Source organism: Trichosurus vulpecula, chromosome 8, assembly GCF_011100635.1.
Source record: "Trichosurus vulpecula isolate mTriVul1 chromosome 8, mTriVul1.pri, whole genome shotgun sequence".
Taxonomy (NCBI): Eukaryota; Metazoa; Chordata; class Mammalia; order Diprotodontia; family Phalangeridae; genus Trichosurus; species Trichosurus vulpecula.
This window is the reverse complement of record NC_050580.1, coordinates 239,425,099-239,451,462: the sequence shown is the minus strand read 5'-3', so window position 1 is coordinate 239,451,462 and position 26,364 is coordinate 239,425,099. Positions and strand designations below refer to the sequence as shown.

The 26,364-nt window shown below is 39.8% G+C and overlaps 1 protein-coding gene across 1 annotated transcript in view; it reads left to right on the top strand.

The window, feature by feature from the left end:
• The window catches only part of STON2 (stonin 2), a 174,055-nt gene that overhangs the window by 63,840 nt on the left and 83,851 nt on the right, over positions 1 to 26,364 (top strand). Inside the window, exon 4 of the mRNA XM_036735413.1 lies at positions 1,076 to 1,273. Coding sequence (XP_036591308.1) covers positions 1,076 to 1,273 — 198 coding nt within the window. The remainder of the gene's footprint in view (positions 1 to 1,075; positions 1,274 to 26,364) is intronic.

Genomic DNA, 26,364 nt, shown 5'->3' with positions numbered 1-26,364 from the left:
GCTTGGATTCACGAAGACTTGGGTTCAAATCTAGCCTCAGACATTACTAGCTATGTGACTGTAGGGCAAGTCACTTAACATCTGTTTCCCTTAATCCATTGGAGAAGGAAATGGCAAACCACTCCAGCATGTCTGCCAAGAAAACCCCACAGATAACACAGGGTCGCAAAGAGTCAGACACGGCTGAACAACTAAACAACTATAATCTAGACCATGGGGGATATGCAAAGTTAAGATAAGATACTGGTGGTCATTGACTTTGTAGAGCTTGCAGCATACCATGGGAACACGGGCCAAACACAGATTAAGTCTAATATATTATAGCACATGATCAGGAATTCGTTTTGCTTGGCTATACTTATCTTTCACAAGAGTTTTCTTTTTTCTTTTTTTCCTCCAGTGGGAGGGGGAGTAGGAGAGAAAAAAATTTTTGTTCATTGGAAAAAATTAAATTGAATTTTAAAATATTACATGAGTAAATAAGAGAGATAAGAGCTAAATGGAATATGAGGTCAAAGGAGAAGAAAGCTACAGATTGAGAAAAATCAGGGAAGGTTTCCTGGAAGACCTAGGTATTGAGTTAGGAGATTAAAGAATGGGTAGGCCAACAAACAAAGAGGAAGAGGGTATCCATTGCAGATATATGCATAACAGCATTAAAACACAAACATAATTATCAGCTGTGCGCAGATATGTACTATTATATACAACACAAGTACATTTACACAGGAGTGTGAATGAGTGGATTATGTTGAGGATAATGAATGGTATACCTCTAAATACAGCAATCCAAAGTTGCTGCTGCTAAATTCATTTCTCTCTTCTCCGAGCAAAGCTATAACCTAAAGTCTATCCTAGAATGGAGCCCCTGACATCACTTATGACATTGTATGTCCTTGAATAGGTCATCTAGCTTCCTGTTTCATTCTACTTACTCTCTGTCTCAGGTGACTATTTTGAGGGTCAAATGAGCTAAGAACTATGAAAACTCTTTGAACTCTTGAAAAGAAAATGGGAAAAATTTCAGTCAAGTTAGCACTATTAATATTAGTTGCTTTTTTTTATTTGTCTCTAGCCCCACCATTAACTGTGTCCTGCTGGACATGTCCGTCCTTTGGCTCTTTGGGAAGATGTCCCCTCGCTTCAGAGAGCAGCTGGACCACCCGTTCTGAGGACACCAGTAGCCCGAGTATTGGCCCATCATACACAGACATGCAGGCTCTTGATGCTGAGGAGCAGACAAGTGGCGGGGCCTCGGGAGCAGATTCTGCTGGTAAGACAAACCAAAGCAAGGTGAAAGACGTTTCCATCCTGCCTCAGTGTCTCTCTATGCTCTCGAAACTCTCTTATCCAGTTTGGTTCTTGGTACTTGTCAGGACTTTATTAGAACATCTCCATCCAAGGCAGCATAAGAATTGCAACAGGGAGACAGTTTCATTGGATTCACCAGCAATTTCATGTCAGGAAACATTTGAGATAACTAAGTGGCACAGTGGACATTTAGTGTTGGATTTGGAATCAGGAAGACCTGAGTTCAAATCCTGCCTTGGACACTATCAGTGTCAACCTGGGTAACTCACTTAGCCTCAGTTTCCTCATAAGATAATTATAGTACTTGCCTTTTGGCATTGTTGTGAGGTTCAAATGAGATCATATACATGTGAAGCGTCTTATTGTAAACCTTGAAGAATTATATAAAGGCGAGCTGTTACTTGTTTTATGCCTATTATAATGTCGTTGTGTTGTGGATATTATGTATAATAATATACATAAATATAATAATATATAATTAATATATATGGATATTACAATTGTTGTTATTGGTTTATGGATATCATAATGAGGCATTTGAGGATTCTGTTCAGCACCAGCTCTTTTCCCCTGTCCATTTATTTCCCCCTCCCTATATCCATGAGCTGGGAGCAGTATGTATAAGGCTAACTCTTTCATCCTTTCCTGCCTCCCACACATCTCTTCTGCCCGCAGAGCTCTGTTGACATAGAATAAAGCTCAGTTTAGGAAAGAAACACACAGCGTGTGGAAGGAGATAAAAATTGGGATCCTAGAAACTGCTTCCGTTCTACTGCTCCTTTGCTGTTTTTCCCGTCGTAATCTAAATATTCTTCACATCAGTCTGTGCATTCCTGTGACCTCTAATGCTAAACTAGGTAGTAGACTAGACAGTGATGTTTACTTTTCCTGGCCTGTGGAGTACTGGTAAGTAGACAAGCATTTCTTGACTATTTTTTGTGTTTGAAATCTTTGATGAAAAAATTTTTTTAAAAATTAAAAAATTTAAAGAAAAGAAATCTTTGGTGCATGTACTTTAATGATGTACTAGATTAAGGGTAAGGGGGAAAGTGCACATGAAAGAAATAGTGTATTTCATTTCATTGGTTTCTTTGGTTCCAAAGATATTTCTTTGCTGATTTCTAGTGCCATCGATGGTTTTTATGTGGAGTATGTGGGCCACTTTGTATTTTAATGTTGTTTGTCTCTCCTTATCAGATTTAAGTGGGTTTTGAAATTTCATCTCTAGAGTATTTAGGCAGTTTTCAGAGGCACAGTGCTACTCTTGGGTTCCCAGAGGAAAGCAAGAGGTCTCACCATCACAAGGGCCCTCAACTAATTGATCAAGATTGACTGGTTAATCTTCCAGGTGACCTAGTCAATTATGGAGCTAACACATTGTCGTCGTCCCCCCCTTCCATCCTGCTTCAGTGTCTCTCTATGCTTAAGCATAGAGAGCATTTTTAAGCATTTTTGATGGGAAGAGAGGTGTTCCCAGGAACCTCAGCCCTCTCCTATGGTTATTCAGAGCACTGAGGAGGGGACAGAATGAGCGGGATGTACATCCACTGAGATTCTGCTTAGCTTCAGCAACTCTTCTATGTCCCCTCCACTGATTCACTGTTTCATTGTTCTTCTATAGGCCCATTCCTTTCCCAGAAGGAATGTTTTTCATTCCAGGACAGTGAAAAGTAGATTTCCTCATTGAAAATGTTTGTCTGGTCTAAGACATACTTTGGAGGATCCTTGTACCTTGTTTTTATGACAGCATTACTTTAAAAATCTATATAATGATGTCTCAAATATGTCTCATCTGCCACAGACATGATTAGTTTACCTTTCTGAAAGTTAAAAATTCTAGTGCCTCCATTTCCCCAATCCATATGAATATAATTTTCTGACCAACTGAATAAAAATAACTCACTATGATCTGGTCCTAGTCCAGAAAGTAAGGAAGAAACCGAGTGGTAGAAATTAATTGACAGTTAAGCTCATCCACTTTAAAGATGCAGAGACAGAAATGAGACAGAAGTGTTGAGAGTTTTCTTCTCCTTTAAGCAAAGGACAGCTACCTGAATCAGAGCCACAGTCTAAATAGGACCTGTTAGCAGGCAGTTACATTTGCAGAAATGAGCTTTTGTATTCACACAAATAAGACACAAGTTTTGGGAGGGTGGGATTGTGTAGCAGCACTGCAAGAGCTGATCCTGAGTTCTCAAGGACTCACTGGGGAAAACCAGGCTGCCTCAGAAAGAGGTTTTTTTCCCTTTCAAGCAGAACTCTGAGTCATTGTTTAAGGACACAGTTGTATTAATGCAATGAGAGTCTCCTTAAGTGTAGGGAAATACAGATTAAGTGCCGAGGTGTTTTACTCGATTGAATATAAATCATCCTGTTGGTCAGGGAAATCCACTTGCAGAATGATGTTCTACAGAAGAGGGGTTCTTAAGGATACAAGTTCAAGCTTCTCAAAGCTGGGAGACAGTATGTGTGCTTCGATTGGGTTTCACGCATTCTCCTATACTTAGCCCAGACCTAGGAAGAAGGAACTTTATGTGAGATATACTGACATACCCAGATACAGGAACAAAGCTGATCATAGCATTCAGGTTTTCTCTTTGCAGATATGGTCTCATGTCAAACACTTTCTAGATGAAACTTGCAAGAAAAAAGGAGGGGAAAAGAAAAAAATAAAAAACCTTTCATTTAGAACAAGACAAAGGTTGAGAAGTTTGAGCCTAGATCTTTCTCACTAAGCCCTGGATGCACGCGTGACCCTTGGACAAAATCTAATGTAGTGTCTGGACAATAATCTCATCTAGAAATCGTAAACTACTAAGACTAAAGTCGATGACATATAATTGATGACATAATCTATAAAGTTCGATGCCTAAATATACTAATGAAATATTATCCCTTGCCAAATTATTTTGCTTATCATCTCCGGGTGAAACAATAGCTACCCTGGCAGTACTAAGAGGGTTATAAGATAATGAAATGAGTGGATGTAAACCATATTCATGTCATGTAGTTAGTATCCTACTAAAAAAACAAAAAACTTTACTGCTTGAATCAAAGAAACTAATTTCAAGTCTTTCCTTGGTCACTTAATATGTTTATGACCTCAATGACCTTAGGCAAGTCATTTGACCTCTTTGGGCCTCAGTTTTCTCATCTGTAAAATCAGAGAATTAGACCAGATGGTCTCTGAGGTCTCTTTCAGTCCTAGACCCATGATTCTCCAGGAAAGGGGGAGAGATTAGGTAAGTACAAAAAGGAATCAAGTCAGATCAGATCAATAAGCATCTATTAACTACTTCGTATGTTCCAGGTACTATGCTAAGTGCTGGGGATACAAAGAAAGTTTAAAAATAAACCAAACAAACCGTTTTCTGCCCTCTAAAAACCAGGTACATATAAGATAAACACATAGTAGAAGAAGGTAATCTGAAAGGGAATTACATTAGCAACTGAAGGGACCAGGAAAAGCCTCTTGTAGAGTGTAGTCTTTGAGCTGAGTCTTGAAGGAAGCCATGGAAACTAGGAGGTAGAGGTGAGAGGGCAGCCTTCTAGGAATGGGGGATAGCCAGTACAAAGCTGGGAGATAAGAGTATTTGTTCAAGGAACTGCAAGTAGGCTGGTGAAGCTGGATCATAGAATTTGTGGAACGGAACAAAAGATAAGAGGACTGAGGACAGAGGTTTGGGGATATCACAGTTAGAGAATGTGACATGGATGAAGAACCATCAAAGGAGACTGACAAGTGTTTGGACAAATAGCAGAAGAACCAGAGGAGAACAGTGTCACAAAAACCTAGGGAGGAAGGAGTATCCAGGAGGAGAAGGTGATCATGAGTGTCAAGGCTGGATAGAGGCTTAAGATTTTTTTTAAAAAGACCTTGGGTTTGGGAATTGAGAGGTCATTGGTAGTTTTGGAGAAGGTTGTTTCAGTTGGATAATGAGATCAGAAAACAGATTGCAGAAGGTTTTGAAGAGAATGAGAAGAGAGGAAATGGAGGCACCCGTTGTATACATTACTTCTCAAGAAGTTTAGCCACGAAGAGGTAGAAAGCTAGAGGATGATAGCCGGTGGGAACGGTAGGATCGAGTGAAGGTTTGGTTTTTGGTTGGTTTGGTTTTTAAGGGTGGGGGCGAGAGTTATTTTAACTTTTGAGAACTCTGAGATTCTAAGACAGAAAAGCCTTGAGAAAAATGATTGCTGATACTCTCTCTCTTGCCAGCTCTACAGAAGCTCAAATTTCTTCTCTGTATGAGTTCGCAGTAGAAGTGGAAAAGGTGAGGAAGGAGGATACAGGGTTTGAGAGGTAAAATGGAATTTCAGCTTCACTCATGAGACTAAGTAAACCATCTCTCTCCCTCAGCAACACAGCCAGCTCTGGATAATAGCCATGGACAGAAGCTGTTCAGTTCACCTTAGACCTTTGAAGTCCTGGAGGGCAGGGCAAAAGCCTCTTATTTGTGTCGAAGGTGTTCTAGTGCCTGATGCTCCTGCCTGTTGACTTGGCTCCTGTTCCGTAATGTATTGCTCATAAACAGGAGCTCAGCTGGGGATTTAGCAGCCAACACAAGGCAATTTTGTCTGGTCACATAATTGTAAAGGAAAATTATCTGTGTTCTACCTACACTTTTCTCTCATTTTTCCTCCATGGGGATAATTAGGAGAAGGAAAACAAATTAATTTCCTCACCTTGGTTTAATCACAGGATGTAAAGCAGGCTAAGGATTATAGCCCAGTACATGTATGTATGGGTTCAGTTCTGCACTTGGGTCTGGTTCGTTGTCAAAGGAAATGTCAGTAGAATCAAGGTTAGGTAAGAGTGTCCTTCCATTCCATCCATCTTTTCCTCTTCCTCTCTTCTCTGATAAACATTTCGAGTTTTGACAAAGCTGAGAAACGCTGTCAGTCCTCAGTGGAAATAATTAGTTCTTCAACACAACATAATTTCAAATTAGAAGCTAAGATGAAAGAAAGAGTACAAAGAACCTTGCTTTTGAAATTGTTTCCAAAAAGGGAATCACTGAGATTTCGGAAGTGAAACAAACTCCTGTTAGTGCTTTTCTGTGACTTAAAAAATTCAGCCTTTGTGTGTGATATTATGCTTGTGCACTGCAGGCATTAATGTGGCATGAGTAATGTGAAGACTGGGGGGGCAAAAGTGAGAGAGATGCGCCAAAACATTTCTGTCCTATGGAAATGAGTAGACATCAGTATAGCATGTCTTACCGTATAGCTAGCTATAGGACTTAAACCCAGAACAATAAGGTGGGCGTCAAAATGTGAAGGCCAGAAGTCTGGTGGATTTGAATATCTCAAGAAAACTAAAAGCATAAATAGATCCAGGAAAGGGGGGAAAATCAGTTCACAGCACCAGGCTGCCTATTCAAGGCAGTACAAAGATAAATAAGAAATAGTTCTTGTTCTTCTCATCCATGTGCTTACAGTTAAATAGTATTTGATTATCTGTTATTGTCTATTGTCTATATAATAGACAGTCACCTAATTCTTAGGCGATTCTTAGGCTCTAGGCATTTAGAAGCCAACAGATTCTAAGGAACTCACTTTAGAAGATACCTAGTAGTTCAGCTTTTCACCCAATGAAGATGTACTTCACAGAGGTTGGATAATTATCTGCTTGAACACCTGCAGTCACAAAGAGCTTACTGTCTCCTAATGTAGTCCATTCCAGTTTTGAAGAGTTGTAATTCTTAGAGAGTTGTTCTGTATGTTGAAATAAAATTTGCCTCTTTCTGATGTCTACCTGCTAGTCCTAATTTTGCCATCCTGAGCAACATAAAAGAAGTCTAATCCATATGTTTGTTGTCTTCACATGTCTAAAGTGCTGTCATGCATGAGTTCCAGTATTCTGCAATCAGTGGACAAGACCCCTGAATTCTGGGTTATTAAAGACCCAGTTCAATCTTTGGGAATGTCCCCCTACCAAATCATCACTGACTCATTTCATACCCACCTAGAGTTACTTCTGGGAATCTCAAAGTATGGGTCATGTTTAGGTCTTCACAGATGCAAATAAAAAGGTCTTTAGTTCATGCCTCTCTTCTCTTCTGGCCAGAATCCAGGAAAACACAAAGAACTCACAGTAGCTCATAATTTGTCAATACAATTTTCCTTCCATTTCCAGTATGCCTTGTTTCACCCCAGGAACCTATGTAGCCCTTCAGCTACACAATAGAGGTTTGAACTCCCTGTAGAAGAACAAGCCAGTACTTCACAGTCCAGTTTGACTCCTAGGACAGTTATAGGCCTCTAGACTTATAGTACTACCTTAAGAGTTTAGAATCAAAAGAAAAAAAAACCTCTCTCATCAGACATGCACTTTTCTCATTGGTAATAGTAGGGAGCAAAGTTCAGGTTTTGCTCTTCCATATCTTGGCTCAGTCGCTTGCTGCTCCTCCACCTAAGGAGCCTTGTTCTAAAGCCTCTGTCCAGGAAGTTCTAACAAATCTTCAGAAAGTTTGTGTTTTATGACCACCTGGAGGGTTCAGTTAATCCTACCACTCAGCCTGTTCTTGCCTTCTCCGTGCCTGTTCTTTCTCAGACTAATAAGATATGCTATTATGGCTCCACAGCTTGGTCTAGGAATTTGAAGCCAGGAAGTCTTACCACTCTACTGCTGTTCCAAGTTCTTGCTCTCTCTTAGGCCAAAATGATCTGCCACCAGATAGCTGGTCAGCATATTTGAGGGTGAGGAGATAGGTGGTTCTAGGCTGCTGTGACAATACCCAGGCTTAACCAGTAACCCCCACCAAAGTTTTCTGTCAAGTCTCAGCTGTCTGTGGATGTCTGATTTAGCTACTCTGCCAGGTCTGTTTGCTTCCTTTTATAAGCCAAATACAAAGAGATGGCTAAGTTCCATAATAGCCTGGGCCAATCTAATTATCCCCAATTCTGAGACTTAATTGCTCATCCTCTGTGAGGTGTGAATGGGCCAACAATTATCCAGGCCCTGGAGATTTTGGTCTAGGAGGTATAATCAAGGCTTTGGCAGATAATGAAGAGTCTCAAACAATGACCTCATCCGTCTCTCCCTTACTAAATTAATTCTTTTATGCTTCTTTTTTTTTGTAACTATTCCTGAGTTCTTTCGATTGATTTTCAGGTAACGATGTTTCCAGATCATTCACTGTTCTTTTTGCTCACTTGGACATCACCCAGTTAGTGAAGGTTCCTTTTGACATTGAGATCTAGAATCGAACCTCATACCCCAAATATTGTCTGACCAGAACATTACCTCTCTTGAGCTCATTACTGTACTTCTGTTAATGCAGCCTAAGGTTGCATTAGATTTTTAATACCCATGTCACATTGTGGGTTTATGTTGAACCTGTATTTAATTAAAACCTTTTTCACATGACTTGTTGCCAAGGTATATCCCTTCCATCCAGTGTTCTTGCAGGTGCCAACACACATAAGCACAGACATACACACACACACACACACACACACACACACACATCCACGTACACACACACACCATCACCACCACCACCACCGCTGCCATTGTCACACCAAAAACAAAACCAACAGCAACAACCAAAAAAAAAACTCTCCAAAGTCTAGGCTTCACTGGTCCCTGTTAAATTTAACCTTAGTAATTTAAGCCCAAAACATATATAGTCAATGCCAGATAGGAAGGTTCCCCCCTACCAAAAAAAATGCAATAATGACATAGTATAGATTTAAAAAAGGTTGTGAGAGGTTATAGAAAAGAAAAATCATTTCCTACTGGGGAAAATCAAGGAAGGCTTCCTAGAGGAAGAGGTGGTATTTGAGCTAGGCCTTGAAACATAAATCAGACTTCAAGAGATAAAGTGATATGGGGATAGGAATTCTAGGTATAGTAAATGGCATGAGTAAGAGCTTGAAAGCAGGAAAGCACTGGACATCTGCAAGGGATGGTGAGTGGTCCATTTGGGCTGAAATAAAGTAAATGTGGGGTAGGAATGAAACAAGTTAGGAGAAGAGTGACATTAGTGGCAGAGAGGTATGTAGGGCTTGGGATGCCAGGCTAAGAAGTTCAGACTTGATCTCAATGAACTCTCACTGACTAATGGTGATCACTTTTTTTATGTAAGTGGTCACAAACCATCTATTTAAAGAGGTGGCATGTCCTAAGGAATAGAGTACTAGCTTTGGAGTCAGGAATATCTATATTTTATTTTATTTTTACTTCTTTAAGGCTTTTTTCATTTATTTATTTTTAAATTTTTTAGATTTGTTATTTTTAGTTTACAACACTCAGTTCCACAAGTTTTTAAATTTCAAAATTTCTTCCCCTCCTTCCCTGTTTCAACAATCTGGCTAGCAGCTTCTGTGGGGGTGTAAGATCCACTAACAACCAGCACCCAGAAAGCTGCCAACACACTGCAAAAGCACAGGTTCTTTTGATCTGCTTAACTAAGGAAAGCAACGTTAAGGGGTTGACAAGCTTACTTTAATTCAGCATGCAAATATCATTCACTTAGTTCAGGGGAAAAGACCAACACCCTGAACTTCAGAGCAAAATACAAACAAATTACAAACATCAACAGACAGACCCAATACAATTCATGGTTACCAACATCTAGGTTCAGCCCGGGAGCTCAGAACAAGGGCTGGCCCAGAGTCAAGCACGCCACCACTGCTGTGGGTAAGAGCCCCAAAGAAGAGAAAGCCAACCCCTGGTTTTATATCTTTTTCAGGGTCAGGGGTGAGTCACACATGTGACTCACCCATGTGACCTCACAAAGAGGCAACTTAAACCCATGTGGTCTAAAAGCCTCTGCTGTCCCAGACATGTCACTCAAACTCATGTGTAAATTAGGCCCTCCCCTTAGTTAGCCCCACCTTGGGCCCCACCTTAGTTACCAATCCACACCCACATAGGTTTAACACCTAATATGGGTTTGGGCCTGGGGCTTAGCACCTAGTAAGACTCAATGAAATACCCTGAACTACTCAAAGGAAGCAAAAGCCAAACTCTTCAAGGGCACTTGGTTGAACTAAGTGCTAAGAGCCCATTTTGCTTACCAACACACTCCCCTCGGCCCTTCCCCCACCAAGACAGCATGGAATCCAATATAGATTCTACATATACCTTCTCATTAAACTTATTTACACAATAGTCAAGTTGTAAAGAAGAATTATGTCCAATGGAATGAATCATGAGAAAGAAGAAACAAAACCAAAAAAGAAAAAAAGGACGGCAAATAGTTTGCCTCAATCTGTATTCAGACTCTGTAATTCTTTCTCTGGATGTAGATAGCTCTGTCCCTCATGAGTCCTTTGGAGCTGTCTTTGAACCTTGTATTGCTGAGAAGAGCCAAGTCTAGCAAAGTTAGTTAGACAGAAGCAATATATCTGTGATTGTATACAATGTTTTCCTGGTTGTGCTCCCCTCACTCAGCATTATATCATGTAGGTCTTTCCAGGTTATTATGAAGTCCGTATCTTCCCCATTTCTTATAGCATAATAGTATTCCATTACCTTCATATACCACAACTTGTTCAGCCATTCCCCAATTAATGGGCATCCCCTTGATTTCCAATTCTTTGTTACCACAAGAAGAGCTGCTATAAATATTTTTGTACATATGGGTCCCTTTCCCACTTGTGTGATCTCTTTGGGATGTAGCCCTAGGAGTGGTATTGCTGAGTCAAAAGGTATGCACATTTTTTAGCCCTTTGGGCATAGCTCCAAATTGCTCTCCAGAATGGCTGAATCTGTTCACAACTCCACCAACAATGTAACAGTGAGAAATATCTATATTTTCAGTCCTGCCTCTGACATATTCTAATGATGTAGTGATGTGACCATGGATAATAAGGTTAGTAATAACTGCGCTACCTACTTCCAAGGTTTGCTGTGAGATAATATCTGTAAGCATTTTTAGACCCTCAAGTGCTACATAAAAGTCAAACATTTTATTATTTTCATCTTTTCAAGAATGTATGGTGATCAATTCCTGGTAGGAATCACAACTAGCTAGGTCTAGAACTGAGGTCTAACTCAAGTGTTTTTTTTTTCCACCGTATTACTCATCTAACTTAACCGTAGTTGGGTGTGCTCATGCATAAAATGTGAATATCGACTTATAGTCCTTTCAGGGGAAAGTTGTGGCACAGCATTAAAATTGAGAATACTAACAAACCAGACAGAGTCTGTTGCTGCTCTGGGTTGTCTTTGTCAAGTAGCCAAGTGTTTCCTTCTGTGGAATTAGTTAGGTCTTTCAGGGATAGTTAAATCTACTATTTTTTTCATGCTCCACCATATAACCTTGAAAAGTATTTTAAACATTCTTGGTTTAGCAAAACCCAATCTATGTTTTGCCAAACACACATCATATTTAAACCTGTACATATTTCAAGGCAAATTTAGACTGTGTGTTTTTATTTATACTTCCCTCATCAAAATGGTATCTTGCCAGAATAGTAGGGTAACCTCTAAGTTTTGACTTATTTCTCTTCAGAAATAAATGTTTTTGCTTCATGATGAGTAGACAAGAATTCAAGCTAGTTTAGAACCATGAGAGGTTCCTAAGTACCATTATTTAACATTTAAAATGAATTAAACATCTTAAATTCAACTGTCCAAAACGAAACTAGTTATCTTTTCCCCTAAACCCTCCCTACCTTTTACCTTTCCCATTACTGTAGAAGGCAACACCACCCTTCTAGGCCCTCAGGCTCACAACCTAGGCATCATTCTTTCTTCTTTTTTAATTTATTAATTAATTTTTAGTTTTCAAATTTCATTTTTATAAGATTTTGAGTTCTGAATTTCCCCCATTCCCTCCACTTGCCCCTCCCCAAGATGGCATGCAATCTGATATAGGCTATACATGTAGGTTCATATTAAACATAAATCCACATTAGTCACGTTGTGAAAGAAGAATCAGAACAAAAGGGAAAATAACCATGAGTCAGAAAAAAACAAAAAACAACAGAAAAAAGAGAAAATAGTCTGCTTCAATCTGCATTCAGACTCCATAGTTCTTTCTCTGGATGTGGATAGCATGCTTTGGATCATTGCATTGCTCAGAAGAGCTGAGTCTACAAAGTCGGTCATTGCACAATGTTGCTGTTGCTGTGTACAGTGTCCTCCTGGTTCTGCTCACTTCACTCAGCATGAGTTCATGCAATTCTTTCCAGGTTTTTCTGAAGTCCACCTGATCACCAGTTCTTATGGAACAAATAGTGCTTCATTACATTCATATACCACAACTTGTTCAGCCATTCTCTAATTGATGGGCATCTCCTCAAATCCTAGTTAGATTTTTTTATTCTTCCTTACAAGCTTGCTACACAGCCTGTCAGTGTCACCATGTGAGTAATGCTGATGGCTCTGATATTAATGGATCTGGTGATCATGCTTTTCCAGATTCCTATAAATGAGATCAAGAGATAACTCAAGGAAAAAAAAAACTGTTATCCAGACTTATCCAATCCAGTAAAAATGTATCAAGCCCCTATTATGTGCCAGGCCCTGTGCTAAGTGCTAGGTATATAATTAATATAAAGAAAGACACTCCTTGACCTCAAGGATATTACAATCTAATGGGGAGACACAGTACACAAAAGAAGGCAAAAATGGGAGGGGGCAGGAGGTACCTCAGATGGGGGTATCTTGTTCCATGGAGCTGAAACCAGGCAGAACAGCAGATTCAGAGTGGAGTCTTATGTGTATTATTTAAGTTTATCTTATATTTAATAGTTATATAAATATAAACAGTAGTTAACTGGTCTAGGAATCACAGAATCTTTGAGTCAGAGGGAAACTTGAGAAGCCTTCCTTGATTTTCTCCAATTAGAATTATCTTTCCTTCCTCTGACTTCTCTTAGGGTACAATAAATGAAATGGGAAATGTCGCTGGCCCCTTAGACAGTCTATCCAACATGATACAAAATTAAAGAAATATGGATTTTGCCACACTTCTATTTATACCATCCTCTTCCTTTATGTGCTTCTTTGGACCTCAAATTGTAAAATGAATTCCCACCTAGGCAGCCATTGATTGGTGACTTTAAAAGTTTGTATGACCGCATTAGTCTTCCTGGGTGGGGCAAATGCTCCTTGGAAATGCTTCCAACCATTGAAAGTTAAGGGTTTTATATGTTTCCTTCTACTGTAACACTATTTGGGAATTAAACCTGAGGGCTAATAAAAAGGGATTGGAAATTCATTATCCACAGGTAAGGCTAGTCTACCACTATCCATGGTCCTACATCATCCTAGAAGTTACCTTTCCACTGCTAGTTTCCTTGGCACATTGTATGAGTACCTATTGAAACAGAATCTCAGGGGTCAAAAGGAGATCAAACATATGTACCCATAGTGTAAATGCGTCCTCCTGTTGGGGCTTCCATTATTAGGTAGTTACTTGTGTTGACTACAAAGTGAGTTAGGAATGAAAATCTCTCCCTCAGGTCCTTGTCCTAACTCTTTGATCTAGATTTGAATCCTAGCTGTGATACTTAATATCTGTGTGACCATGGGCAAGTCACTCATTCTCTCTGGGCCTCACTCAGTTTCCTCATTTACAAAATGATACAGCTTGAACAGGTAACCACTAGGATCTTTTGTGGCTGTAAATTTCTGATCCTGTGACTCATCAAGGAAGCCAGGCATCAGGGAAAAAACAACAGAAATCAGGATACAAACTGTGTCTTACCGAATTTTGCATCTGCCCCTTTCCTCAGCACAGTGTTCCACATACATAATGCAGTTAAACATTTGTTGAACTGGGAAAAGATGTTAGTTGTATTTTCAGATAATAAGATGTAACCATAATAATTTGGAGTGAAAATAGAGCTGGCTGAGAATCTGTGGAAAGAAAATGTTATTCTAATTAATTTGGTGTGGTTGTGGATATTTCTTAAAAACCATAGAATCCTATCATTTAGAAGCTCCAACTCCTTTATTTTACATGTGGAGAAAATGAAGCCTAGAGAAATAGACTTGCCCTAGGTGGCAAACTACTTAGTTGCTGATCTAAGATCTAACCTGACTCCCAATCCAGTGCTTCTTAGATTGCTGACTCCTGCATGGCATAGGGTCATAATTAATTTAAGCCTGTCCTGGAAGAGACCATCTAGTCCAATTACCTCATTTTGTAAATGAAGAAACAGAGGCCACAGGTGTTAAGCACTTTGCCCAGTGTCACATAAGTAGTTAGTGACAGATCCATGATTTGAACCCACTTTATGGAGATAATTCTCCTTGTACAGCTCCTACATGAACAACTACCATAGTGATGGTAGTTAGTCAATGCTTTTTGGTCATCTTCATCCTGCACCTAATTTTTTATCCTTTCTATTAGAGGTTTTTCCCTGCCACCTTAACCTTTCCTTAAGTTTATCTCTTCCTTCCATGTTCAAATTATAGAAGACATCTTTGCTAGCTTTCATGAAAATAGGCCTTCAAGAAGGCCTTGATGTTATCAAATGAAGAGGAGAATCTTGTATAATTTAGCCGACATAGTCCTGGGGCACTTGAAGAATAAAATACGTAAGAAACAAATTCATTTGCCAGAATTCTCTTGAACTCTTACCTATAACTTACTCTATATGCAGTCAGTCACCAAGCACTTACAAAGTGCTTACTGCATGCCATGCACAATGCTAAGCTCTGGGATACAAAGAAAGGCAGAAACATAATCTTTGCCCTCAGCGGACTCAAATTTAATGAAGGAGACAACCTGCAAATACCTATGTACATACAAAATATATACCTTAAGTATATATTACCTTAGAGGGAAGTACCTTAGAGGGAAGACACAAGTACCTCCTGCAGAACGTATCATTCAGACTGAGTCATGAAGGAAGCCAGGGAATCTAGGAGTTCAGCTAAGGAGAAGAGACCCTCATCTGGCTTTTGATGTTTTTGAAAATTTAAGGAAAAGTCATTAACATAGGATGCTGTAGCCTAGATGCCTATGAGGGATCAGACTTGGTATAGGAAATGTTTCCTGGACCTGAAACTTCAGTTTTTACCCACCTGTTTTTTGCTTTTGCCTGAGTAAATTTAGGTCTCTGGAAAGGTTATCAGTTGCTTGCTTCAAAGACAGGAGGCAGAAAATTGCAGAAAGAAGATGAAATAAAAAGCCTGTCATGCTTCATGAATTTCCTGATTAGATTTTTTGATGCTCCACAGAATGGATACTGGGAATTACTTATCCAGCTAGATCTTCCAGTCCTGACCTGGGCTTCATGGTTTTTTCCCCCAGTAATGCCTGATGCATTGCTCCAAATGAGAGGTTCCTCAGTAAATGTTTGTGGGCTACTTATTCAAATAATGCCATTCAGTGCCTCTCAGGTAGGAACATGGGAGAGTTCAATGCTACTTGAAGTTCAAGTTTGAGATGATATTGATGAAGGTGTGCACATGAACGAACATCTGTCTTACTTTACCACTGAAGTTTGCTGATAGTTACTATGCTCAGAGATTCTTCAGCAGAATTAAAATTAAACTGTTTGCAATGAGCCTGGAAAAAAATCCTGGGGTAGGTTTGTGAAAAAATTGCATAATTCCAAAATATCATTAAGTAACCTTAGTATATCACTATATCAAGGACTTATGATTTTGTTGGTGCAGAAACAAGACTTAGTACAACTGTAATTTAGTCTTAATGAGTTTCTTGAGACTCAAAGATGTTAGGTGAGTCAACAATAGACTTATGTCTAAAAATTCTTAAAGGTGAGACTTGAACCTAGATCTTCCTTACTTTCCTAGCACTCTACATACTGTACCACACTGTTTCTCAAATTGCATAAGACACAGTGAGTTGACCATGTAGATTTTGGAGATGGTTCTAGAAGACAATTCAGAGTTTTAAAGATAAACAACATACATTCTACACATATTCCACAAATGTTTTGAGCATGTGTTAATGCTATTTAGTATGGTGTTAGGTACTATGTACTTAAAAAAAAAGGCAAAGGGAGATAAAGATAGACACAGTTCTCTTGGAGTCTTCATAATTAATCTGTATCTCAAACTAGACATGGGATCATAGTTTATGTTTCTAGCTTCCTTTCTTGGTAGACCAGTGACAGTTTTCAGATTTTTTGTCTGTCCCAGTGAGCATTTATGATTCCATTTTCCTATCACATACCCAAAGTATGGAAGTGTTTACATTCTGTGGAAAAGGAGCCAAGTGATGATACTGCATTTTCTTTGTTTTACCTATCCTACTGGACTATATGGTGAACCTGTCTAAAGCTAAGGGAGGAGAAGGTGATGACCAAGAGGGGCCCTCTGAGGTATAGGAGCTAATAGGTTAGAATAGCTAGGGAAGAAATTGAGTATGTCAGGAATAGGGCAAAGCTGATGGGATAGGCATGGAAATTCTAATTCATGGAACTATGCCCAGTGCTGTAGCTCAGGTATCCTTGAAATCCCTTCTGGATTCTCCCTTGAGCATCTTGGGTGTCACGATCTCTATTTTGAAAAATAAGCAATTATTCATATTTATGTAATTACACAGTAGCAGCAGTGAGGTAATATAGTAGAGAGAATGCTGGGTTTGGAGTTAGGAAGACTTGGGTTTGAGTACTGTCTCAGACATTTACTAGCTGTGTGACCCCGTGCAAGACCCAAGTTTCCTCAGCCTCAGTTTCCTCATGTATTAAATAGGGATACTGATAGCACCTACTTCATATGATTGTGAGAATCAAAACACATAATGTCTGTAAAGTGCTTGGCAAATCTTAAAGTGATATGGAAACGGAAGCTATTACTCCCTACTGTTGCTCTCACTGCTAAAAGTATCCCGTAGGGCTAGAGAGTGATGAGAAAAAGATGCAGACCCATTTTCAAAGTGTTCTTTGGGGATCTAGAGTTAAATTTTTATGAGTAAGGTAGGTCTTGTCTTCTGAGAAAAGGCTTTATCTTCTCATCTGTGGATTCCAAATTCTTTCACTGTGTACATTTTAAATTAACCCTTAGCATCTCAGTACTGTGTCTGAGAAAAAAGAAATAGGAAGAGGTAAGGACAGCTAAATCTAGATGTTCTATGTTAGGAAGTTGTTGAATTTTATATTCCTGGCTAGGTACTTGCAAATTCATTCTGCTTTTTCACTGTGTTTCATATACTTTATAATTTAGTACTGGCTCCAGTGAAAGGCTTACCCGGCAAGATTTGTTAGATTGCCTTTGTCTAAGAGATTCTTATAAAGAATTAAAACCTAGAGAGGAAATTTTCCTCAGAGGTTGGGAAAAGATCTGCCAGGAGTTTTGCTCCCATGAATCCATTTTCTTCCTCCATGGGATTGGGTTGTTTGTACAGAGTTGGTTGCCTTAAGCAACACATTGCTAATGTGAGCCAATAGCGTTTCCCTAGAGATGTGCCATTTTCCTCTTCTCCATTTGATTCTTTGTAACCACAGAGGATATTAGGATCTTGGGCATTTAGCTTTCCTGGAATGAAATATTTTGAGATTTTATTTCTTTGTAAATCCTTTCCAGAAATCTATCAACTGTAGCAACAATTGTTGAAGCATCTCCTCTGTTTATTAACACTCCACACTAACTGACATTAGAGAAAGGGAAGGTACTAAGGAAAGATACTGTTGTCAGACTCCTAACCACTTAAAATCATGTGGCATCTGGAGGAATATTTATTAGAGTGCTCAGGTCTGGGCTATCCCAGAGAGAGTTTGGGAGAACTCCCTGTGGGCCATTGTAAGAAGAATACACAGTAGATACACTGTCTGTAGCTATTTCTCACATAAATAGCCATATGTGTGTGTATGTGCATATACACACACACACATGTATATATACATGTGTATGTTTGTATATTTCGTTTCAGTATGCAGAGATGCTGATGGGTCAGTCTGTAGCATCAGCAGGAGCATCAGCTTTTGAGGGGTTTTGTTTCTTTCTGTTCAGATCTCATTCATACTCTTTCGTCTCAACCTTCTTGCATGTGCACATATGAGATGACTGACTGGTTGGGGTTAAGGGTGCAGATTATGACCATGGAACCCAACAAAACTAACTGGCCAGAGTGAGACTGGAAACCATGGCACTGGCCTGAGCAAACAGTGTAGCAGTCATCATAATGGCAGCTCTCCTTTATGTAGTGCTTTATACTTTACAGAGTACTTTCCTTGTAATAATTACATGATGTAAGTAGTCCAAGGATTATGATCCCAGTTTATGGATGAGGAAACTGAAGTTCAGAGATGCCCAATGACTTGCCCAAAGTTACCTGGCAAATGTCAGAATTGGGACCTGGTTTTCTGGCCCCTACTACACCTACAACAAACTACCACAAACAGACATACTTACCTTCATATATTCCCTTTTTCAATTTTCAAAACATTTTCACATAAATAATCTCTTGTGATTCTCACAACAACTCTGTGAACTGACCAAACAGCTATCATTCTACCCACTTTATAGATAAGGCAAGATGGAATAATTTTCCCCAAGGTCCCACAACTTGTGTCTGAACGGGTATCTGATTTCATGTCAGAACTTTTTCTGCTATATACTATACCACCTCTTATAAATAATCATAAATATCTTATGAGTATCGTTTTTGTTCTTGTTGCTCCTAATAAGAATAATGTTGAATTTCTTTTGAAGAATGATTGACCTGCCCAAGACCCAAATGTGACTCTCTTTTTGTTTTGTTCATGTTTACATTTTCTATGATCCTATAAATCATTTCCTCTTGACATCCTGCCTTAGAAATGGCAAAGACCATAAGAAATGTCACTAATTCTATTTCACACAGCCATGGATTCACAAGGAATTTGATGAAGGAAGGCCGTGAGTACCTGCTGTGTGCCACAATCAGAGGAGGGATAAAAAGTATGTTATTACTCTTTGGAGCTCCAATGTTGTACAAATGGGACTCCCAATTGTACAGAGTGGGTCGATGATAAATTTGTTGATCAGGTAAATCAGAGAATAAATATTTCCTAGGGAGGAAGGCCTGCCAACCCATCTTCCCTGTAGGCAGCAATTTATTATCAAGGAAAGCCCAGCAAATTTTCAGAGGCCCAAACCAGCATTCCAAAGAGAACTTTGAAGGCTTGGTTCTGTAAACTCCTCCAGTAATCAAGTTGTCTCTTATCACAAATATATCCTCCTAGCCCTACCTCCAACTTCCTGCTTCCTTCATCTCAGTTACCCAGTTACCTCATTGGGCACAAATCCTCCCTTTTGCTTTTCCCTCTCAGTCCTTCTCATGGCTAAAAGCATTCTACCCACTTACCCTTTTAGTAGTCCCTTCCTTTTGTGTCCTGATGATTCTCTGATGATATCACTGATATCACTCCCCTCCAATGGTGGCAGCCTCTCCTAATTCTTATTGATTCTCAGGGCCAGGATGAGGAATGGGTGGTAATGAGGATAACAGCAACTTGATTTTATATAACACTTTAACATTTGCAGAATACCTTTCTCATGACACAAGAGCAGATAAATAAACAGAGGTAGCCTTTTGCCCCATTCCTTCCTCATCTTCATTCTACCACCCTTTCTAAAAAATGAAAATAAAAAATCTTTGCTCTTTGTTATCCCTCTCATCATTAGTCAATTAACCAACCAGGATTTAAGTGCCTGCTATATGCCACGTCCTATGCTAGGCACTGGTGGTGTTCAAACAAAAATGAAATAGTTCCTGCCCTCAAGGAGCTTACATTCTTTTGAGGTAGACACCATGTAGAGATATGAGTATAAAAAGACAGACAGACAAAATAAATATAAAGTAATTTGGTGGAAAGGAACTAATAGTTGGGGAAGGGGATCAAGAAAGGATCCATGTAGAAGCCTTTGAGCTGAGTTTTGAAGGAGACCAGGGATTCTAAGAGATGAAAATGAGGAGGGAGTTTGTTGTCATCATCTACGTATATGCAGGGTATATTCCCTCTCACCTGTCTAGTTGGCTTTAGTACCTGGCTCATGGTCCTTTTCCTCCAGTTAATCCCTGGTAGCCATTCCTCATGGCTTCAATATCCATGTTTGCAATCTCAACCTGTTAATAAAAAACAGGCCCTCCTCTCCATGAGTTTACATTTTAAATGTAAGACTAGTAAAGCTACTTCTTGGGACCACGTTGTTATTTAAAACTGCCTCGCTTCCAACATAACAAACTATAAATTCTTTTCTCTGATGCCACCCTACCTCACATCCCTTCAGTTTTTCCATGTCTCGTTCCTATGAAACCTACTATTTGTGATCTTCAATCTTCCCTGTTCTCCTAATCGGTAAACCCCTTTTGGCAAAACAAAGTACTTGACACATTAATAAATCTTTGAAATGAACTTATTTGAATTGATTTCTCTTCATCAACCTGGACCCCTTGATCAGTTATTTTAGTGATGTCTTTACTACCATCCTCCCTCCATTGACCTTTTGAAGTCAGTAGAGTCATAGTGTAATTGAAAAAGCACTTTCCTTAATCTAGAAAACCCGGGTTCACCTCACAGTTCTGACATTTTCTAGCTGTGGGATTATGGGCAAATCACACGACTTCTCCAACTCTCATGTTCCCTATCCATAAAATGAAGATAATTGTATTTGCACAACCTGCTTTGTTAGTAACATGCTTTATAAACACCAAAGCATCATATAAAGGTGGGCTGTTATTATTCTGTTATACCTGTTATTCCCATCCCTGGGAAGTTTCCATTATAGGTTTTGTTCTTTCATTCCCAGCCTGCTGAGCACTGCGGGAAAGTCATGAAACTGTGCTGATTGGGTTCATTATAAATTCATGCTCTCTAACATCTACTGGATCTAAGCTTAGTTCCTTTCTTATTTCTTTTAAAAAAAACTGTGTTGCTCTCCTTGAATTCTGTCCCAGCTTTCTTCTTCATTATAAGACACCTTTTGCCAACCCAGCAGCGAGAAAACGATGACTGGTTGAAAGATTCATAACATTCACAGCAGTGATAGTGAACCATGTTCTCTTGTGGCTGTCCAGTAGAGTATTCTCAAGAGAACATGCTGACCTTGGGGAAAATGCTATTTGCCGAAGAGTATTTGTCAGTACAATCCTCACCATGTTGAAGACATATATTTTTTCTAACATGCTGCAGAATATTTCTTTGAAGGATAAGCAAAGTCCTACTACTCAGACATCATGGGATCACACATATAAAGCTGGAAGGGGACTCAGAGGCCACCTATTTCAATCCCCTAATTTTACAGATAAGGAAATTGAGGCCTTTTTTCAATGTTATACAGGTATATGTGCTTTTCTCAATGTTATACAGGTAGTAAGTGTCAGAGGATGGCATTTGATCTGAGGCTTTCTGAGTCCACGTACAAGAGTTCTTTCCACTGGGCCAGGCTTTTGACCACCTACTGCATTCCCACAATGATTGATCCACATGGTCTCCACACTCCTCAAATCACTATTCTTTCTCTGATCTTGTTTTTTCCTGAATTACTGAGAAAAATGAAGCCATCTAGCATAAGCTCTCTCATCTTTCTATAATGAGTGACTGGGGTTCTTGCTCCTATATTCCTCCAACTGGAGCCACTTAATTCACCACATACCCACCTGCAGGCTCTGCCCTAGGACTTAGCGAACAGGTCTGTAAGCAGAAATGTTAGAAGGATCCTTACCCCAAGTATCTCAGTATCAAGCCACCTACCCTTACTGTTCTGTTCTTGGACCCTGGCTTGAGTAATTGAACTCAGGAACTGGAGACCTGCTTGGCCATCTCACTAGTCCTCCCAAGGACTAGAACCCAGTTCCTTGAACTAGAGCCCTCATGGCTGGTCCTCACTACTTGCTGCCAGACCTCCTTAATGCTGACCAGCTGGCTACCTGCCCAAGTCTCTTCTTGTCATCTACTGATAGTTTATTGTAACAAAACCAGGTTCTATACACACACCAGCTAGGGAAGCTAGGTGGCACAGTGGGTAAAGCATTGGGCCTGGAGTCTGGAAGTCCTGAGTTCACATCTAGCCTCATACCCTTATTAGTTGTGTGACCCTGGGCAAGTCATTTAGCCTCAATTTCCGCAACTATAAAATGAAACTAATATTAGCACTTAACTCTCAAAGTTGTTGTGAGGGTCGGATGAGAATAATATTTGTAAAGCACTTAGCACAGTGTCTGGCACATTTTTTTGTTGTTTAATCATTTCAGTCAGGTCCAACTCTTTGTGACCCCTTTTGGGGCTTTTCTTGGCAGAGATACAGGAGTGGCTTGCCATTTCCTTCTCTAGCTCATTGTACAGATAAGGAAACTGAGGCAAATGGCATTAAGAGACTTGTCCAGGGTCATGCAACTAGTAAATGTCTGAGGCCAGATTTGAACTTGAGTCTTCCTGATTCCAGGCCCAGTCCTCTATCCACTGTGCTACCTAGCTGCCTCACCTGGCACATAGTAGGTGTTTAATAAATGCTTGTTTCTTCCTTCCTGCCTTATCACTTGATTTCTTTCACTGGACTTCTTGGGCTGCTAAGCCTCCACCTGTTCTAATACTGTCCTAAGAAATAGAATTGAATAGAGGAGTCAGCTTGAAAGGAAGAAGACTAGGATTCAACTTGGGCAAGTTATGTAACCTCTTGGTGTTCTAGTCAACTCTCTAAGACTATAAGCTGCAGAGAAGGTGCTAAATCTATGTGGGTAAAGGGAATTTCCTCACCTGGGAGGTCCCTATACAAATGAAATTACAAGTCCTGGGCCTATCACTATCTCCATCCCATACTCCCCTGCTGTAACCACTTATCCTGGTTTTCTTCTGGTTCCAACTTCTAGGAACTCAAGATCATCTGTCCTGCCTTAGCTAGTCTGTGGGCCTTTTGCTGGCCAAAGACAACCTTATGAATGGAAAGTAGCTAAACTAGAGGAAAAGTAGAAAAATATTGCAATATACAGTGCCAAGAGCAAGGGAGATACAAAAAAAGGGAGGATTCTGGCAAGCCAACTGGATCTAAGAAGGGGAAGAGGACAACAAAGAATAAATGAATATCCATGCTGTGACATTTTGGTTTTTGTTTGCTTGTTTGTTTTTTACAAGCCATTTATAGTTTATTTTGCCTGAAAGTACTTCATCTCTTTGTGAACAGCTACAGAATAGTACTAAGCAGTGGTGGGATTCAAATAAATTACCAACTAGTTCTCCATGGAACTGAGCCAAGGAGAGGCCACTGCTGCTGATGTGGAGGGTGCAGGCCCTGCCACTGCTAACAACCGGTGCACCGACCTCAACCTAAAATTAGATAACAGTTCTACCGAACTGGAGCAAACTGGCTGAATCCCACCACTGGTACTAAGTCAGAAACTATTGGGTAAAGCAAAATCATAAAAGAGAAAGATGGCCAAATATTCCTTCTTTTTTTAAGTCCTCTTCTTTCTGTACCTGATAATGATTATGCCCCTTCTTTCAGAAGAAGTAGCCTTCCTTCCCAGACTAAACTTTTCACTGGTGCCCTTCCTACCCTCTTGGAGGACTTCACTTGTCTATCATCCCTTTTCTCTCCTGCATCAGTCATCTATCCATTCTACATTCAAATCTAGGAGATGCTACTTACTACTTGTGTGATCTTGGGCAGGTCTTTGATTTCCTCATCTATAAAATCCAGGGGTTGGTAGACTAAGACTTGAAGTTCTATTTCCTTTTTCCTCTCTACTGATTCCTTCCCCTCTTCCTACACCATTCCCAGACTCCTCTAGTCTTGAAAGATAAAAGCAAAAGCTATCTCTTCAGACTAGTACTTGATGACAGAAGGGACAGGATAGCTATAGTTGAGTATTTAAAGGGCTGTTATTATATAAAAGGACTTAACCCCAGAGGGCAGAAGTAGGAACAACGGCTAGAAGTTCCAAAAGGCAAAATTAGACTTGAAGAATTTCCTAGCTGGTAGACCTTCCCAGAGGTGGGGTAGTCTGCAGCTAGAGATAGTGAGTTCTATGTCACTTGAGATCTTTAAGCAAAGGCTGGATTGCCTCTTTGGGGTATTCTTGTTCAGGTACAGGTTGGAACAACTCTGCCAACTCTGAAATTCAGGGACAATTTCCATATTTATATGCAACTAGGTCCTGCTATAATCTGTGATGGAGATCTTCAGTCTACAGTATTGGTTTAGATTTCTCAGCTGTAGTGGAAAGAAGACAGAAGAATTGGGTTCAAATCTCAGACGTACTAGATGAGTGACTTATGTTATTGTCATGTCACATGACTATTCAGAGCTTCAGTTTTCTCATCTGTAAAGTAGGAATAATGGTACTTTCAATGCCCACCTTTCAGGCTTCTTAGGAGGAAGTTCTGTATAAACCTTAACCCACCATATAATGAAGAGCAATTGGTCTTGTCATTCAGAAAAGAAAAACATTGCCTGTAAGCCATTGATTTCCCTCCTGGAATCTCAACTTCTTCGTCTCTAGGACAGGGACAATACCTACCTTCCCTACCCCAGGAGGGTCGTTGTGAGCCATCAAATGATAGCGTCCAGAGAGTACTGTGTAAACTACAAGGTAGAGAATAACAATAATCGTATTTGCAGAGAGCCTACTATGTGCTGAGTGCTTTAGACTTTCCACTTTGCTCACCATGTGCTGAGTACTTTACAAATATTATTTCATTTGTAGCCTCACAACCACCCCGGAGGCACGCGCTGTTATCCTCATTTTGTAGTTAAGGAAACTAAGGGAGACAGATTAAATGATTTGTGGCTCGATTTGAATTCGAATCTTCTTGACTCTAGGCCTGCTGCTCTAATTATAATAAATGTAATCCATTATTATTATCATTTCTGGTGTTTGAAAAGATTAGACATAATTTCTGGGTAATTTAGTCATTTTATTGATAATGCCAGCATTTTAATAGAAGCATGGTCATTTGGCAGTCTTTCTTTTTTTTTTTTTTCAGTCTTTCTCTTGTACAGAAGACAATCCTGGCAGTGGGCTCAAGCCCCTAAGCCCACCGGGTAAGAAGTATTCCCCAGGGTGGCAATCAACTCTGATTGGCTAACAGTTAATGAGAGAATGAATATTACAATAATGGGCTGTACCTGAACTTTGATTTTGTCATTTACTTCTAAGTTAGTCCCAGCCTGGGGCAATCTATTCAGAGAATTTCTCCCCACCCAAACCTGAGTGGAACACTCTAGCTTCCCCACCTGGGTGGGATCTGGATAGAGGAGGTTAGCTCAGTCTTTAGAGACTGAGGTCTTGAGATGAGGATAAGAGAAAAAGGAAGACATTTGAATCTCTGCAAATCACTGGTTATTAGTAATCCTATCTGCACATTTTTATTATTATTAGCAAGATCAACTACATAGGAAACCTAGGAATTCAAGAAATATATTCAAAATCCAAGGCTGTACTCAGAAACCGAGTTCATGTTCACCTTGAATTTTCCCTTTCCCCCCTTAGATCTCTCCCCTACCTATGTGACAGGCTGTGTTCTAAAAGGATCTTGGACTGAGAACGACTTTTTTTTCTGTGTGTCTTATGATTGACAGACCAGCTGTGTCCATTGAACAAAACTAATTTGTCTTGTGTGCCTGGCTGAACTAACAAAAAAAACAGGTGTTGAGAGACAGGAGAAATGGTGACATTTTCTTCTTCCAGTTGCCCTTTTTCTCCCAAGAGCTCATTTGGTCAAAATAAACTAAAATTCCCAGTGTCTCCCAGACAGAAAAGTCAGGGGTTAAATAGATCAGTTTTAGAGGTCTGGGTTACTTTAGAGCAGGGTTAGCAGTCTATATAGCACTGAAGTCACTTTCTATCTTATGTGCCTCTTATTCTTTTCTTTACTCCTCATTTTTCTTTCCCTTCTGTTCCTTCCTTGATTTCCCCCTTGGTCATTCTATGTGTGTGCATACTCGTTCAAGCATGAGCTCGCATGTGTGCTCATGCACACATACAACCCTCCCCACCCCCCACTCAGTCTCGCAAAATCTCTCTCCTCTCTCACTATCTTCCTTTTCTTCTACCTTTGGCACCTGTCAGTACTGCTTAGCCTCACAAATAGAGATCACCATTGCCCAAACATAGCCAGTAGTTCTTTTAGCTCACAAAAAAAGCCCCTTACACTCCAGTGGTGGAAAAGGCATTTTTAAGGAATGGGAGGAGGAGG